The sequence below is a fragment of the Pomacea canaliculata genome, linkage group LG13, assembly GCF_003073045.1.
Source record: "Pomacea canaliculata isolate SZHN2017 linkage group LG13, ASM307304v1, whole genome shotgun sequence".
NCBI lineage: Eukaryota > Metazoa > Mollusca > Gastropoda > Architaenioglossa > Ampullariidae > Pomacea > Pomacea canaliculata.
This window is the reverse complement of record NC_037602.1, coordinates 10,695,739-10,714,883: the sequence shown is the minus strand read 5'-3', so window position 1 is coordinate 10,714,883 and position 19,145 is coordinate 10,695,739. Positions and strand designations below refer to the sequence as shown.

The following is a 19,145-nucleotide window of genomic DNA, read 5'->3' as shown; positions in this document are numbered from 1 at the left end:
TGTTGTCATGAACCCAGCATTAAAGACATGTTTCAGACATATTTGTTACATTTAGGCCACATCGACAGAGATAAAAACCATTTAATGACTAAAACTCTTTTATTTTTGATGACACCCAGTATGCATCGTCAGCTCTCAAGTAGAAATGTCGAAACTGTAGAAAAGAAACCTTCATATAGTCATAGAGACTGGAAACCAAACGATTCAAGAGACAAAAAAAATTGTTGTCAACATACAAAGAGTGCACATATCTCTTCTCACCTATGAAAAATGTTATAACTAGTGAAGAGTTTAAAGACTATTTAAAAACTGTTTAAGTTCATTTTCATACAGCGGTGGATGGATGGGTGGAAGAAGAGCCTTACAAAACTTTGTCCCACACCTGAGGACGGTACAAACCCAATCAAAACTTTCCCATGACCTTTTCCGTCACCTTTTGCTCTTTACCTCCCTCCCCTCTCCCCGCCTCCCATCCCCCGGCTTGTTACTGTGAACATCTGCTGTACTGGTAGCTGTCACCCCGACTGTACGACTCGCTACATTTCTCCATATGAACAAAGCATCGAGTTTACCAGGGTCTAACAATGGCCGCTGCCAGCTTTCATGTTTGTATTTACGATTGATTACAAACTCTGGCACGTCAGTCATTGCTGTGGATCAACCAGACGCTCGGATGCTTATTTAATTTTTTCCCCAAAGCTGAAGCGAGAACGACTTTTCAAAGCATTATGTTTAACCCCCAAGATCGTATCTCTGACGTACGGCGTTTTTAAGGTGTTCTGGTCATGAAGAAGGGAGATGGAGGTGGGGAGGAAAAGATGGGATGGGGGATGTTGCAGAACAAAAAAATAAAAAAAAACATTAAACCCTCGGCAGCTACGTTACAGCCACGGTTAGACCTGTCACACATTCAAAAATCTCATTTCCATAAACCACAGCGAGGGATAGACGATTTTTACTGTTTGAAATATTCACACTCACACGGAATTAGTTGCAACAGGTCTGTTAACCGATACAAAATTGCATTCGTTTCGACTTGGACTGTACAGCCTGAAGTATTGCATCCCTTGCAGGGCCCCCTTACGGCTGGCACGCCATATTGACCGGCATTCCTGGCGGCATCAGCTTTGACGCGGAGTTCCGCGAGACCCGCCGACTGGCGTCCCGCTGGAAACTACACCACGGCCTGTGCACGGCGACTGCAGCCGTGGGCTTGATAGCCAGCCGCCTTGTGTGCTTCGCCTTCCACAAGATTTTACATGCGCAGTCAAGCTTGTTTCACAAACTAACAATGTTTCAATAGTTCCTGGACTTTGTGGCCGCCATTTCTCACACGTTTAAACAGACGCGTTTAGTGAGTCACTGCCCTCGGTGCACGGAGAAGACACCCATAAAAACGAAATTGAGGTTCACTTGCAATGAATAAATGTCGTTGTGTGTTGCCGGTTGGTTGTTTATGTCCTCAGGCAACTATATTCGTATCAATGCATACATTATGTGTACATTATTTAGTTCTCGCTCAAGACAAACACTTATAAAAGATGTTCGTGAAAGCAGTATGTGGTAATAAAAATACAATTACAATAATAATTACAGCGATGAGATCTCTGTTCAAACCATTTTCATGCACAATCGATCATGATGATTATTTTCACTATTGTTATTATTCCACCATTAGCTTTAATGAAATATTTGCTCGTCTCACCCTCTTTGTAGCCGGTGTGACAGTCGAGCTGCACCACTCCTAACAGTAGCCCACGTGACAGTCCAGCCACAGGCCCAGACAAGCTACAGCAGTCTTAGTTTTATGCTTCCCTCTTTTCTCATTCTGGTGCTTGTCGCATTGTCTGTCTTTTAATGACTATGTACCCGTTTATCTTTTGTTATTGGAACATTGGTAAAGAGTGCACTGGTATCTGAGGTCCTTCTCTCACCCCATTCCCCACTCCATGTCTCACGCATTCTCCCTTTTCATAATTTTGTACCCCTTTGGCCTCAGTTGGTAAGGTGTGTTACTCTCATTCCATCTGGATAACTATTTCTTAATTATTTTTCTGTATCTGTCTGATTTCAGTTGATTATGACAACACTATCCTTATGTGTTACTTTTATACTTTCTGGGTAATTCTTAATTTTATGTCTGTTTCACTCTTTCATACTGTGTTTGTATGACACTGTGTCTGTATCTGTATCACTCTTTCTGTAGTGCTCTGCCACACTGTATCTATATTACCCTGCCTTGCTATGTATCCACTCAGTGTCCACATCACTGCTATAATGTGTCTGTCTCACTGTTTCCCTCACACTGCCATACTGTATCACTGCCTCTATTTTTACTGTCATACTATCTGTAGCACTGCCACACTATCATTCTGTCACTATGCTCTTATCACTGTCATACTGTGCCTTTATCACTCACTACCACATTATATCACACTTTATCACTCTGTTTGCATATATATATATCACTGTCAGACCGAATGAAAATATCTCTTCATGCACACACCTTTTATGTTTATCATTTTTTGTTACACGTTGCACGGCTCTGCTTTTGTTGACGATATAAAGGAATTGCTAATAATTTTGACCTCTTTATGGGTGAGCTATATATTATCATAAATCAATACACATCACAAGATATAACAATATATCTATATCAATTGCGTACACTAGCTGTTAATGTTGTTTGCTCATAATTGAAAATAATTATGTGAGAAAGTTTTTCTTCATACCATAATCACTGCCCCCCCACCCCACCCCAACAAGAAAACATGATAAAAAGGACCTACTTTACTATAAAATTAAAACCATAAGGTATGACAAGGAAGACATTTTTCTTCGACGAAAAAAAAATCGTTTGCTATCGCTTTTATATGCGATGTCTGGTAGAACAAAGGAAACAGCCGCCCTCCAGCAAGATTGACAAGGACTCGGTGACTATTGCAAGCCGAGCTAACTAGTCAATCGGCTAATAGGCCGAGAGGGCGCTGTGTAAATGAGCGAGCGACCCGACACTGCGGCAGTCGGCCTACCCGCCCTGCCTCGCAAGTGAGGGGGAGAAGGGAGGGGCTCAACGTGTGGTGTCTCTACAGAGATGTAGGAGACTCGGTGCAGCCCCATCCCCACCCCCCCACCTCCGCAAGCCGCACCCCCCGAGCCCCCAGTCAACACAGCCATGACTCTTTCTGCGCACGCGCGCTGGGGAGGCGCGCTTTTAGGAAGAAACAAACCTTCCTTTATTACAGCAAACTGAACAGGGCAGACAGACGAGCTGTCCTCAGGCTCGGCTAATAAATGGAGTAGAAATTCAAGTCGATCGTCTTTGTGCCAGGGCTTTGTGAGAATCTGTCGCCGACCCGCGGGCTCATTAAGAAACCGAGAAGAAATTAAAGTTCATCAGCTACCAGCAGCTGAAGATTTGACATGTGTGTGAAAACCCACCATCACACCAAATGGAACGTGCCCCGTGGGAATCCAAACAGCAAGAAAAGCTTATTAAAAACTTATTCAAATATATGTTATATGAAACAAGTCAATTATGAAAGAAAACATAAAACCCAGCAAACATGTATTACAATTGAATGTAACTATAGATTGATGGAATTATTTACCAAGACTTGAAGTTTATTTCATTAACCTCTTTCTCTTCATCTATCGCTCCCCTCCCCCCATGCTATCTTTTTATGATATACGAACACCCAGGCCACCCAGAAAAAGAAGAATAAAGATGGAAGAAGGAGAGAGTGTGGAAGGAGGTGAGCGACAAGCACGTGGGTCGATCAAGCGGTAATAGAAGGCTTGTGTCAGCGCGGCGCCATTTGTTCTGGCCTGGCGTGGTGCGGCGTGGTGCTGATTTAGCGGCGCGATTGCTAATTAATGTGTCAGCGTTTGTCGAGCAGATGATCGCCGGCAAGACTACTCCACTCAGTAACGCTAGCGCCGGAAAGGGGAGTCGGTGGTGGTGGTGGTGTGTGTAGGGGGGAGGAGTACGGAGCGGCCACCGGAAGGCCGGCAGCAGCAGCAGCAGCGGCATCAGGACACTGCCACACGTCCTGTCCGGCGTCAGGACACGATTGCTAGGCAACCATATGACGCACAAAAATACGGTCTCCCTAGTGGAGCAGATAAAGTAATTGATTGTGTACAGAACAATTGCAGATTTTCGGATATCTCTGAATCCATCAAGAAAGAATGCTTCCAATACAAGATCATTTCTTTTACTTAATTCTAGTAATTGTTTCTTTAAGTGAAATAGTTCTTGAAATTCACGCCTCCGCTCAACACAAACACAAATAAGACGTCTTTTCTCACTCTATAGCTATTAACCCGAATGTTGCAGCATGCGAATTAATAAAATGTATTGCGCCCACATGCAAATATTCTTTGCATTGTCGGTCAGTTTGAAACTTTTGTACCAGTCTGTTACTCTGTCAGTAAAAAAAAAAACAAACACCAAAATATAAAAGACTCAGAAATTGTAATTATTTATTTTTAACCGTAATAATATTGTGGAAGACGAATGATATAGAAAATTATGTTTCACTGGCCCCAGGGTGTTCACAGCAACTGGAAGAGACTCAGGGGAAGTAACACAGTTAAGCATTTTTCAGTAGTCCTATTAGAGTTGCTTCCCTCTAATGATTAAATTTTTCACGAGTCAATTCTTCTAATGTGTAATAATTACCTAAATATGTTCTTAAATAAAGTAAACAATATTTCTCCAACACTCGAGGCTATGGAAATGGCGTATGAATTTCTTATGACTATATTTAAATGGTCCTAATGGACTGGATACATATAGTCTACCCTACATTTCATTTAATTACTCAAAGCTGAGTAACAGCAAAGATACTAAATACCACAAGATACTAAACACCACAAGATGGGTCATCTGGAAATTTACATGGTGACAGCAGTGACATGGGACCATATAGACACAGAAAATATCATAATAATGATGTATACATTACTGGACTGCGATTTACTAAACAACAACAACACCAACAAAATTTCTTCTTCGCTTGTATGTTATTATCTCCCCTGAATCAAGGTATCACCTGGACTGCCACGGTCTTGACTGTTTACACACGAGACTTCGCGTTATGACCATCGTGCAGTACTTAGCATCTTTGGTAACAGGAAGGAGTTAAAATAGTAAATGAATAATAACACAAATCGCACAATTATGAGGTTTATTGTCACTTGCAGACAGAAACATTATAGACTGAGTAGTGTCATTCCTTCTCTGTCACAGGACCACAACTATGGCAAGAGCCATGTGGTAAAGCAGCATGTCTTTAACATGATGTTAGAGGTCACTGATGACACTAAAGTCAAGGCTGCATGATGTACCTCTCACCATTCCCATCAACAAGTCAGATGACAGATGACTGACGTGCAAGATGTTCCTCAGTCTGTGCAGCACGTGGCGTATGCTATGACTCCCATAGCAGTCCCACTGGTTGCGGTGCAAACAGAAACACTACCTGCAATGGAAGTAGAAAGAATAAGATTTACCTGTATAGATAACGTCAATATTTAGCCTTAAGTATAAATCATGGACAGAGAGATTGCGAAACCAGTTTACAAATGAAAAAGATAAAAAGACTCTCAATAAACGACTGAAAGAAACACTCTAAGATTGCTTGACTAACTGAAAAGCTATTGAGCTTACGAAGAAGGTGCATTCTTTGTTGGCCACGTTTAATTAACAATGTATTTGGTGTTTAAATTCCATTTGAGCTGGCAATCTAAAACAGTTCCCAGGTACCAGTTAACAGTTTCAACAGATTGACTGTGCATCACACTGGGAGCAACAAAATCCTCATAAACGATACAAAATCGTTATTTACTTTCAGTTCGGGCTCCTCTGAACTTTCCATCTACGGCAAAGGCGCTGCAGCCAGTCATCACGTGACTTGGTGGACACGTGACTTGAGCATACCCCTCCTTACCGAAGTCTGACTGCACGATGAGGCACCGCACTCCACCCCGACAACATGCAGCCGTCACTATCACTCCTGTTAGGTAGATATCATTAGCAAAGATATCATTATCTACTGAATAATGTTTGAGTATTGGAAAGGCTTGCATCGTTTATCTGTCCCTCCATTCATACGTTCATCCACCCTTAATTGTTGAACTATTTGAGTAACAAAAGTCCACACATCAGCACTTTCTTTTCTGGGTGAATTTTTCTGACAGTGATTCTTATTAACATAAACATGTACACAAACTTTTTCCGCCATGTTTGGATGCATTATACATGTAGGTTCCTGCTTTCACTTTTTAATATCGCAGGGTTTTTGATTCGAGTACGTGTTGGCTTTTGTTATTATGTCAGTTCTGTGTTGTATAACTTTGTTATTATATTTTATTTTGATGGCTGTGTATTCGTATATATATATATACACAAGTGTGTGTGTGTTAATGAAGAAGAGTGACAGAGTGAGTGAGGGATGGAGAAAGAAAAAGTGCGACCTGACTATTTACCCGACTGTTTGGCGGGGTCACTGGTGCTGGGGGGTCCACTCTGAGCAACACATGACGTGCCACTGGGCATGACCCCGGCGTGGTGAGACCAGCGACTGTATGCCGAGCAGCCTGATGGGATAGATGGGTACACGGTCAGATCCCCACACTACCCGCCATCACCGAACCTTCTAGCCACACGTGTGTGCGTGTGTGTGAATAATAAGCACATAGTAGCCAGTCTCAGCAAGTAAACATCATACGTCACAACAAACACTCACGTCGCCGCGCGCGATGGCACGTGCACCCCACGACAAATAGCTAGTGGGACACGTCCGTGACCCCCCGACAGTTGAGTTGTGTTTCCACTGTGGTAGACTTGGCCGAGGCAAGGACGTGCGCCATAATTACACATCATTAGTTGTAAAACAGCTTTCTCTCTCACTGACATTCACAAGCCAGTCAATTAATGACGAGAACAGATTGAGAAAACAGGGACTGGGGCTAGCAATAAGGGGACCAGGGACATGAGGCATTCAACAGCTGCAGAATGCAGGGTTAGAACGCAGGGACTGTCAATACCAGGGGTGAAGAATAGAGATTTCGGAATACAGGGGATGGAGACGAAAGACATGGAGAATACAGGGATGGAGAACGCCTGGGCCGGAGAATGCAGGAAATAGAGAATACAGATGCCGGAAAATACAGGAAATACAGATTTCAGATGATGAATACAGTCTCACGTTCTGAAGATCTCCACTCACCGAAAGGGAAGTAACCATCAGGACACACAGCCTCTGCTCTGGCACCGTCAAAGATGGCAGAGGGACCTGCTACCCGGTAGTCACACGTGAGTCCCTCCAGACGGCAGCACTGAGCCGTGGCCACCAATTCTGAAATAGTGTCACGTGTTTGTGTCGTTACAGGAAACGTTACTGCCCACCCGATAATACATTTGATTGCCGTCAATACCACACTTTGCTAAGGCACATGACCCCAGAAAGGCCAAGACACCTGCTCACCTGCTGCTGTCCGCAGCATGCCATGAAGATACGCAGTACAGGTGGCGCTGCCGTTGATCACCGCCATCTTGTCTGACAACTGAACCTGAGAGTCGATATCGAGGGCCTGGAGACGAAGTAAACTGTGTCAATGACTGCTCTATGCTGCATGTTACTTTATAGTACTTCATAAAGTTGATTCATTGCAATCTATTACTTTTAGCTGATGGTACGTTCGTTTACTTTCATCAAAGAAGTAAGAAAGGATTTAAAAGAAGAACAAAAGATGTTCCATACCGTGAGGAAGCTACTGCAGTCCGTCATGACGTAGCCGTCCTCACACGTGACGGAGACGTGGGTCATGTACCCCGCTGACCTTTGCACCTTGGCTATGCGCTGTAGACAAGAATGGGGTGAGTCTGTGACATATGTAGCGGCCACACCCAAGGACCTTTGATCTCGATGACTGACACACTGAGGAACAAAGTCGTGCTCTACAGGTATCTTGACAGGCACTGTTGTTGAGAAAAAACATTATTAGAAATTTTTCTTTTGTAGAGTTGAAAGTTGAGAACTCCACTTAACAGTTTAATACGTTGACTCCTTAAGGCCACAAAATCGTATGGGTAACACTAACATGGAGGGTTTATGAGAGAATAATGAGAATTACTTAGCAGCATGAAGAGGAGAGAGGTTAATGAGAACTTACCGTTACTGGTCGTGACATTGATGTGATAGACGATGTCCTGTTTGCCGAGACTCATTTGTAGTTTCTGGACTGGTACGCCTCTCTTCTTGACCACCACATCATAGAGGCCCTGGAAGGCCCGCAGACGGAGGGTCTGGTTACTGTCCGACAGGCGCCACGTGACGTGGGTGCTCCACTCCTTCTTCACCAGACAGGCGAACCGCTGGCCGGGCTCGATAAACTGAACACGTTCACACAGAAGGGATAAATAAACTGAACACGTTCACACAGACAGGATAAACAAAACTGAACACGCTCACACAGGGAGGCTCAATAAACCAAACAGGTTCCCACAGACGGGCTCGATAAACTGAACATGTTTAAAAGTTTCCATATGGCGGCAATGACTAATGCTGCAAGTGAAGAAACCGATGTTAGTGGACTGATTAATACAGACACTATTTATTGAAAGTAAATGAAAAGACGAGAAATCTGTCTTTAAGGAATGTTAAAGCCTACTTTGAGTTCTGGTCCAGTGAGAAGGCCTTTGTCAGGATAGCGCTGCCGCAGGTCCCAGATGTCCCAGAGGATGACGCCGCTGAGTCCCGGGTGGGCAAAGAATGCTCTGATAGCGTCCTCCAGCCAATCGGCGCGCACCACCTCATCAGGCCAGCCCAGATCGAATTCCGTCATGAAGAGCTCTAAACCAGTTTCTGCCAGTTTATCCAGTCGCCTCTGTTCACAATTGTCGAGCACAAAAACAGACATTAGGCTCCCTATTCCCTCAGCACGACGCACATTGCAAAGGATGAGGCCACTAATAACGGATATTGTAGAGACAGAAGGTTTGGGTGTCCAGCAATGAATATTGGGAAAACAAGACAAGACTACAGTGGAGAATGAGAGTGACTATGTGCAAGCAGGGGTGGGGGGTGGGGGTCGGGATTACTTGTCGCTATGAAACCTGCATCACCACACCATTGAGTTACTAGTTACTAATCGGACGTGAAAAGTGTGCGAACAAGGGGCGAAGAATGTGATGCAATAAGATAAGTAGTACAAATACTCATCGTCATCGTCATCACTTTTGACTCACCTCTTCTTGATTTCTCCTGTTTACCACCACTGCCGATACTTAGGAAAAAGCTTATCAGGAGGACAAAGGTACTCACCCAGATCATGGTCGGGTCCGGTTTGACGAAGTCTTTAGTGTGCCCCTGTATTCCCAGACCCTGGATGCCTGTCCCGGCAGCTTTGAAGTCTTCCGCTAAGTCATGATATGCCTGTAATGATACACAATGCAACAGCTGCTACATCGACTTCATTCTGCATGTACTTGTTGGAGATATTGTGACAAAAATATTCTGCCAAAGTAACATGTATACGGGATTACAGGAGACCAGTAGTTCTGCCGATGTTGTGCGATGCCGACAGCAGAGAAAATGAACGAGCGTTTGGCACCCCTTGCACCAGTCCCCATAGATAAACAAGAAACAAAAAGTCAAAATTCCTCCCATAATTTTGGACGAAAAAAATCTGATGAATATGATAGCTTTGACCGCTACCTCCGTGTTTCCTCCGATTGTGACGGCCTGGAAGTCGTTGAGGTAAAGTTTGGGGACAGGATCCAGGCGCTTGACCAGCTTAAACATCTCCATGGTGACGTTGGGGTCCTGAAGCGTCTCCTCGTAGTACTGACCGTGGAGAAACTCGTTCTGAACGTCCCAGTGGGCCAGCCTGCAGACCACGTGACACGTGTTATACGACATCAGAACGTGCAGTCAACATCACACATGTCATGTGAGAGAACCTGGATCTAGCATCATACGATACAAACAAGTAAAAAAGGGGTTAACACTTTATATATCTAAAACAGAGCCTGAAGTCCGAAGTACGGGCTCCAGAAAGAAAGACGTTGCATACTGTTAACCTACCTGTCCCAGGTAATGCTGGTCGTGTAGGACCTACCTGTCCCCAGTAAAGGTAATGCAAAGCTTACCTTCCCCTGGTGATGTTGGTCACGTAAGTAGCACGTCGCACGAGTTCTTCTCGGAGTCGGTTGCCCTCCAGCTTAGTGACCCAATCTGGAATGTTCTTTTTTACACCCCATAGAATACTGTGTCCCCGGACTTTCATTCTGTCGACAGAAACATTTTCAGTGAAAGATTCGTCGTAATATTGCATTTTTGATTGTGTATAATTCTTTTTCTTATTTTGTATTTAAACTCAGAATAGTTTACCTAATATTCCTATAAAAATGCGACCAGATACTCTAAAGAACCACATTTATTGTTCTACATCAATTCGTTTGTAAAGTGAAAATTCACCCTGCAAGGTTCTAAACGCTGTTCCTGTTCACAGAACAATGATTCACTCAAGGTGATGCTCACCCATTTCTTAGCAGAACCTCCGTGGCTTCCAGTGCATTGCTGAAATCCGGGTTTTCTGGCTGAACGCAAAGTAGAGACAGACACTACAAACTTTGTTTCTATAGTCGGACACTTTACACTGCAACAACTTATATTGTTACACTCTGCAATGCAACAATTTATATTTTACCCTCTCACACTTTTACTATTCATCTTTATTTCTCTGCATCTGAAAAGGCTAAGGCCCTAAGGGGGGAAAAATTGCAAGATAAGAGTGACATTCAGTACTCTGCACCGTGAGGAGGGTTTGTCTAGCCATTGTAACAAAGAAATGTGTTGTTAAAAAACCTTTGAAGTAAATAAAAATAAGCACAAAGTGAGAATTTGATGTCTGCTTATACAGAGGAAACAATAAATCCGAAACGCAGTTTATGCGATATGAACTGAAATTAAAATAAAGTGCGAGGGATCGGAATTAGAAGGAACACTGAATAATAATAATAATGCACAATCCCATACTCACACTCCTAAGGAGACGTCACGTGACCTACAGTAAGAACTACTCACCGTGCCTTTGTCGAATCTCCATTTGTAGCTGCCAACTGTCGCCCAGTTGAACAGGTAATAAAATATATCTTGGAAGCGCTTTTCCCCCTCACTACTTTTTCGGACCACATCATCAGCCACCTTTGATCCGAAGGCAAACAGGTGTTTCTTTTGATCCACCTGCATGGAGAACCTTATTGTGTTCTTGCATGTCGGTCGTACCACTCAGTCAAAATAGCATTTGAGCATGGGTCTTAACCATTGTGATGTCAAGAGGAAGACGTGCACTCAACAATCAATTTATTCATCTGAACTCCAGTCGTTCCTTCCTTCTGTCTCATTAGTTTGTGAGTTATTCGCTAGTAGGTTCTGGATTTCCTTTAGAGAATTTACCCGACTAAAATATTCTGCTCAGTATGCATGATGTTCATTATGTGTCTGAAGAGTGTGCAAGCTTATTCTGCAAAATTTACATTCTTTGTTCTCAGATAACCAAGAAAAAAGATATCACATGATGGCAAACAAACAAAGGTGCATCTCACCTGGATCTCAATATCCGCAGGGTTAACTCCTGGAGGAAGTCTCACCCTGAAAAAAACCAAACAAAACCAGTGTATACTAAAAAACAAAAACTCTTTAACCAAGATTTAAAAAGAATCTTATATCTTTTCATCAGCGTTTGTTGATCATCAATGTTTTCGTCTCCCGTCTCCCCAAAAGCTACTATCTCGGATGTTAAATGCATCCATTATCATTCATATTAATGTCAAATCTCACATTAGGGCCAAGTAAGTCTATTAAAACTCATATTGTGCAACCCTAGTGTCAAGTCGTAAGTCAACGTTCATGAAGTATGTGACAAGAAGGTCAGCCAGATAATAAAGCAACCTTACAGTCAATGAACCAACGAACAAACGAACGAACAAACCAACCAATGAACCCAACGAACAAACCAACCAATGAACCCAACAAACAAACCAACCAATGAACCAACAAACTAACTGTAGATGAACGTTGCTTTTCCTGTGCTTGTCAATCCTGACGAGAGCCTCAGTGGCCCAGTCCGGATGCTCAGGGACCTCGTATAGGACCAGGTCGTCCAGCAGAAAGTCGAGGCCGGCGTCAGGACCCTGGATGGACAGACGCGCGCCTGTGATGTCTGAGGCGCGTGAGAGACACACCAGTTAATGTCAGACCTTTAATCACTCAAGTAACATGAGAGTGAGTGATACTTTACTAATTACTTTTAATGAAGCAGTGTCTATGGGTGGACAGATCATTTTGCTTGCGTGTGTGTGTGGGTTGGTGCGCATAGTCATGTAGGTCAACGTCTGTAGACATCGTCAAGCAAGTGTACATTACGTTGTCACGACAGTGTAATGTTAACATGTGTAAACTAACTCGTAAGTGTAGTTTTCATTAGTGTCCTTCGTCAAGTAAACCTACTTTTCATAGGTGCGTTGAGATCGCCGATAAGCGGAATCCACCCTTTGCTGGCTGTGACAAAAGGCCTCCAGGCGATAATGTAGCCGTTTTCTTCTTCGTCTCCCGCTGTAAGAAGCAACAACTTTGATATCACATCGAAGAGGTGTTCCCATAACGATAGAAAAAATGGTTTTAATAACGTGTGATTGTAAATGGTGTGTTGTGACATGAACAGGTTCTCTTACTGAGCTATTGCACATCTCGTTCTAGGACTACAGGTGTGATGAACGTACGTCCTGCCCACGAAATGTCTTGGTTGGACAAAATGTCTTGGTACTGCCAAGGAAACAGCAGGTGGGACTCGAAATTCAATAAATTTAGGGATCATTTTTCACAGTAACAGTTTTATTTTAAGGAACACGAGAGAGAGGCTTGCCTGACTGTACCCTGATGACGTCATCAACAACCAAAGTGGGAGGGTAGGTCAGCCTGTCATTGTCAGGATGCAATGGAAACCTGGGTCTTATTTATCTGCTGTTCAATATTTTAGGTGTACACATCGCCAGGCGAGTCAGGGATGTAGGTGTGGGATCTGTCTTGAATCCCGCGCACACTAGTCTACTTGTCTCTCACTTTTATTGTTCTCTCTCTTTTTTTTTTTGCCGGTTTGTTACTATTGCTTCAATCAGGCCAGTGCCAGTTAAACGAGGCATAAGGATGATGACGATCGACATATTTTAAATTACTCTTACAGTTAAAATTTGACTTAAAAATATAAAATTAAACTTGCATCCCCGACGTTTATCGGGTGAAGACCCAGACGAGGGTTTCGTTGCTCTCCTCTGTCGTATTTGACTGCGAGAGTTGTCCTTGCTGTCTCTCTGTTTCGAATTTTTCTTGCTTTTCCTGTTTTTCTTATTTTTCTCCTTTTTGCCTGTCTTTTTCTTTTTTTTCTCTTTTTTCGTCTTCTTTTTATCCGCCTGGCATTTATTTCTATCTTGTTTCTTCAAGCCTTTACATGACCTTTTTGTAAATTTACTGGCTGCAAGGAAAGCAAATGATTATTTTTCGCTTTAAACAATCACAAATGTATTCATGAAACTCATCAAACGCGCTATTGCAGGCGAATCTGTCTTTGAGGAAAGAAAGAAATTTTAAAATTTATGTTAAATGAAAAAATAGAAACTACATTAAATATGATAAATTAATAGGAATGGCTTTAAAGAACACGTCTTGCACAAATTGAGTATTTTTCCTACGTTAGCTTGACCTTTGACCTGTAGTACCTGTGGTCTCGGCGCCATCGAAGTAGAAGGTGAGGACGGCCTTGAAGGTCTGCCACAGTCTACCCGGCTTGTCCTCCAGCAGCCTGACGTAGGCGCGCAGCGCGTAGCGTCCCCCGGGTACCAGGCCGTGGATGTGCTGCTGGGGCCCGGCGTTAGGGTTGGTCCTGTACACAGTGATGTTAGCAGGGACACGTGTAGAGACCTACACTACCTCACGTGCACTCCAGTTCAATATTTTAATAACACCTAGCAACAGTTAGCACTCAGTATCTACATGTTACAGGGCTGCTAGCCAATGTTTCATGTAGATTTTCTTCCCTTCCCCTTTTTTTTGTCTGACACAAACTCAGGTGGGAAGATGTCAGCCTTTAACATAGGAGGTATTTTGTCAGGAGAACCACTATGCAGTTGATGCTGTTAATATTAATAAAGTTAATTTATAGAGTGCTTTATCTCACCATCAAAGGTTAGCTCAAAACGCTTGACGATACAATACAAACACAATAATGATTACTCCTAAAAGCCATTCCCATAATGCCAGTCCTTTTTCACATCCTTTTGCAATATATTACTCTCAGTTCTTATTCTTGTTGTTTGGTTCCTCTTTGTGTTTTCTGTCTTTGATTTTATTCTTCGTTTAGTACTGTTGTTTATTCTTTTATAGCTCATATGTTGTTTTATATAGCCACCTGTCACTGCCTGTCGGACACGGTGAAGGCACTTTACACTGGGTATTGTGACGTCATAATAAGATGACGTCAGAACACAATGACGTAGGTGTGTGGCAAGAACACAATGACGTAGGTGTGTCGCAAACTGTGGACTCCACGTCAGAGTGTGTACATACAGTACATTCACTACTACTGTACATACAGTACATTCAATACTACTGTACATACAGTAATTCACTACTACTGTACATACAGTACATTCACTACTACTGTACATACAGTACATTCACTACTACTGTACATACAGTACATTCACTACTACTGTACATACAGTACATTCACTACTACTGTACATACAGTACATTCACTACTACTGTACATACAGTACATTCACTACTACTGTACATACAGTACATTCACTACTACTGTACATACAGTACATTCACTACTACTGTACATACAGTACATACTAGTACACAGTACTTCACTGTACATACAGTACATTCATACTACTACTGTACATACAGTACATTCACTACTACTGTACATACAGTACATTCACTACTACTGTACATACAGTACATTCACTACTACTGTACATACAGTACATTCACTACTACTGTACATACAGTACATTCACTACTACTGTACATACAGTACATTCACTACTACTGTACATACAGTACATTCACTACTACTGTACATACAGTACATTCACTACTACTGTACATACAGTACATTCACTACTACTGTACATACAGTACATTCATACTACTGTACATACAGTACATTCACTACTACTGTACATACAGTACATTCACTACTACTGTACATACAGTACATTCACTACTACTGTACATACAGTACATTCACTACTACTGTACATACAGTACATTCACTACTACTGTACATACAGTACATTCACTACTACTGTACATACAGTACATTCACTACTACTGTACATACAGTACATTCACTACTACTGTACATACAGTACATTCACTACTACTGTACATACAGTACATTCACTACTACTGTACATACAGTACATTCAATACTACTGTACATACAGTACATTCACTACTACTGTACATACAGTACATTCACTACTACTGTACATACAGTACATTCACTACTACTGTACATACAGTACATTCACTACTACTGTACATACAGTACATTCACTACTACTGTACATACAGTACATTCACTACTACTGTACATACAGTACATTCACTACTACTGTACATACAGTACATTCACTACTGTACATACAGTACATTCATACTACTGTACATCAGTACATGCACTACTACTGTACATACAGTATTCACTACTACTGTACATACAGTACACTACATACTACTGTACATACGTACAAGGTACTACTGTACATACAGTACATTCACTACTACATACAGTACATTCAGTTCTACTCTACACACATACATTCAGTACTACTGTACATACAGTCTTCACTACTACTGTACATACAGTACATGCACTATACTGTACATACAGTACATTCACCTACACTGTACATACAGTACATTCACTACTACTGTACATACAGTACATTCACTACTACTGTACATACAGTACATTCACTACTACTGTACATACAGTACATTCACTACTACTGTACATACAATACATTCAATACTACTGTACATACAATACATTCGGTACTACTGTACATACAATACATTCAGTACTACTGTACAAGCAGTACATTTGTATATTTCAAGATTTTAACAGTAGCTCGACAGGAGACCTGCATCATGTCTGACGCCTCTATTAATAGTCTGACAGTAGGTCGGTGCACAATATTTTACTGGAAAATTCTAGATGAAAATGAACATTAAAGCAAATTCACCTTTTCCCACTGAGTGGCATTATAATTAATTATAGTGACTATTTAGCATCCCCATATATAAATATAGACATGAGTACTTAGCTAAAATAGCCTGGTACAGTATCTAAAATAGTTTCTTACCTTCCAGTACAAAGAAGAGAATAGTCGCCGTGCTTTTTTATCTCAGAGTTCCGTTGCATCTGAAATTTCTTTGCAGACCACGAAGGTTCGAGTTTTGCATCTTCGAAGCTGGGATTGACTAGAAAGTTTTTGGTCGTCTGTAAAACATCCATTTATCACAATTCAGTTGCCAAACGTCCAAACTACTTCAGTTGCAGATTAATCTCTCCTTTGAGACCCACGTACATTTTCTCTTTCTTGTCCTCCTACCTTTAATGAACTGCTGAAAACAAGCTCTATCTTCCTTCAACGCTTCTCTTACAACCTACATTTTATCCTCCCATAGTGTGTCTGTGTGTAGGAATGTTTGCTCATGTGTTCATGAGTTCTTTTATGTGTGCACAATGAACTAGTGTATGGATGTTTCCCTCCCATAATGCTGCTCAGTCCTCGTCATGCTTTATATACAAATAATAGGTCTCCAAGAATCTCCAGGAATTGATAGACAGACAGGTATTACTACTTAAAAGCTCTTGTGGTGGACGGCCATCAACAAGAATGAGTAACTGGGTCTGACATAGTCTAGGGACACACCAGTCTCTCCTCACCCGACTCTTTTTAGGCCCTACGTCAGCAGTATCGACCGACATCCGCAAGGAGAATCACCATCATGACAAAGATGACAATTACATCCACCAAGTGCTTACCTCATGGCAGGACACCAGGTGAACACTTGTCATCACGACAGTGACAGCGAACGTCAGGACGGGCAGCGTCATCCTCAGGTGGGCTGCTGTGGTGACACTGATACTCACGACCTGGGAAAGCAAGTTAAACACAGGGACAATAGCCAGCTGGCAACCTATCACCGCCAGGAACTTTTTACCTCGAGTCTTATTTCAAGCATCAATCGTTGGTTAATGGAGCTGTCAGTCAGGACAATGCAGCCTGGAAATAGTTTGCAGGGAAATTTCCTGCATCCTCACTAAGGTCGTGAACTTTTCTTTGCGCAGCCAGACATTGGGATGGAGGAAGAGCGAAAGGAAAACAATGAAATACAGACAGCGTACACAGTCTGATTACAAATGAGATTACCGTGGAAATAGTCTCTCTTAATTACATAATGAACTATAATCAAGTCACAACAGTTCAGGGTATGAACTTGCCGGCAAATTGTGGAGGTGCCCTGATGGCTATCAGGATTTCCCAGGAACTTGGATGATATGCCACGAGTGCATAGGTACTTATTTCTACAGTCTGTTTGTGTGTTTGTGATGATGCACTTGTAAGTGATGAATAGACGCTTATAAATATAATAAAGGTACTAAGAAGTGTATGTAAGAATAATTATAAGTATGATGAAAATAAGTATGATGATAGTAAGTGTAATGAGGGATGTACGAGTACAACTGTACTGACTTCTAGTGATGTACGGCAGCTTATCGAAATCGTCTGCTGCCGAGGATGTGGGCGAGGAGTCAGCTCGCAGATTCACTCAGTCTTACTGGTTTTCAAGATGATGTGGATTACTGTTACCTTGGCGATGAACTCAGTGCTTCTGGACTTGACGGTGATGTGGGTTAACGGTACATTAGAGATTAGTTCGGTGCTTTCACGGGGGCGGCTTCCACCCCGCCTGGTATCCTCCTCCAGGGCAATGATGTACTGCGTAGCAACAACAGTCGTCGAGAGAGAGAAAGGTGGGGGAGGGGAAGAAAGAGATAGATTACATATCTGACGTTTTGATTGAGCATTTCATCATGTACACAAAGCATGACTAAAAACGACTAATTAGATATGATAATTAGCGTACAAACCTTAGCGAACGTTTCAGAGACTACACTAAACAGTTTCAAATACAATCGCCATTACAATGGAGCTGTGTGGTGCTGTAAAATATGGAGATGCTCGACTGTTCTAGTCAGGTGGTGTTTCTATCTCTATGTCCGCAGGTGCCAATTTCTGAGTCAGAGACAAGATGGTGGGTAACCTTAGTTTCCTTTCCAGAAATGAGAAGCGATGATGTCGCATATAAATATTTTTATTTGTATTTCTAAGCTTTATATATATATATTTTACAAACTAATTATAAGAAAATTTATCAATACGTTACAAATTTTTTATATTTATTCCATGACCTGGCAGTTATTTGAAAGCATTATAGAAAGGGACCCAGGAAGAAAATGAGAAGTGAGAACTATTGGACTATTCGCTACTCACACGTGTCTCAGATGGAAGGTCCAGGATCAGACTGGCTGGACAAGCTCGCTCTGCCTCAGGGACAAGAAATGACTGGCACCACAATATCCTCGCCGATGACGGTCGCAGACTGGACACAGGTCAGGGGTGAAGGCGATGTAGAGGGCGGCACAGGTATTCACCACAGTGGTTACCACAAGTCACAGGTAGAAGAAGGTAGAAGAAGGACGCAGGTGAATGTTGTAGCACCCGGAACACCTTTTAATGGTTTTCACACCCACACCCTCATTACCGACAGCCTGCAGCCTGGCGCATCTCAGCAGCTGCAGCAGCAACACTGACAGAACTGTCAGGCGCCTCAACTTTGGCAAGTTTTCACACAGTTCCACGGAGCGGGCAAGGAAGTGGGGAGAAAACATTTCAACAAAATGAAAAGCAAAAACAAAAGGGTAATGGCGCGCGCGAAAGCTCTCTCTCACATAAACCCACTTTCTCTCACAAAAAAAAACCTTTT

General features: G+C 42.3%; 1 protein-coding gene across 2 annotated transcripts; it reads right to left on the bottom strand.

Annotated features, from left to right (window-relative positions):
* Positions 1–5,178: 5,178 nt before the first annotated feature.
* LOC112554578 lies at positions 5,179–18,978 on the bottom strand. Of its 2 annotated transcripts, none has more exons than XM_025222416.1 (22): positions 18,653–18,978; positions 17,852–18,097; positions 17,140–17,250; positions 16,454–16,590; positions 13,787–13,950; positions 13,291–13,542; positions 12,522–12,626; positions 12,078–12,234; positions 11,618–11,663; positions 11,097–11,255; positions 10,551–10,609; positions 10,160–10,297; positions 9,726–9,897; positions 9,333–9,443; positions 8,680–8,895; positions 8,182–8,401; positions 7,770–7,987; positions 7,494–7,599; positions 7,236–7,364; positions 6,493–6,603; positions 5,853–6,020; positions 5,179–5,486 (listed from the first exon to the last, which is right to left on the bottom strand). In XM_025222416.1, the coding sequence occupies exons 3-22, from the start codon at positions 17,209–17,211 to the stop codon at positions 5,410–5,412; spliced, it is 2,817 nt and encodes a 938-aa protein (XP_025078201.1). In that variant the 5' UTR covers positions 17,212–17,250; positions 17,852–18,097; positions 18,653–18,978; the 3' UTR covers positions 5,179–5,409. The 2 variants fall into 2 exon arrangements, with proteins under 2 accessions (XP_025078201.1, XP_025078202.1); XM_025222417.1 differs by having other exon boundaries at positions 17,969–18,097.
* Between the last annotated feature and the right edge of the window lie 167 nt (positions 18,979–19,145).

Excerpts from the sequence above, each read along its gene's own strand:
- LOC112554578 (XM_025222416.1), bottom strand. The coding sequence starts at position 17,211 with ATGACGCTGCCCGTCCTGACGTTCGCTGTCACTGTCGTGATGACAAGT. Across the intron at positions 16,591-17,139 it reads ACCTGGTGTCCTGCCATGAG|ACGACCAAAAACTTTCTAGT; the intron begins GTAAGCACTTGG and ends GATGTTTTACAG. Across the intron at positions 10,298-10,550 it reads GAGGTTCTGCTAAGAAATGG|AATGAAAGTCCGGGGACACA; the intron begins GTGAGCATCACC and ends TTCTGTCGACAG.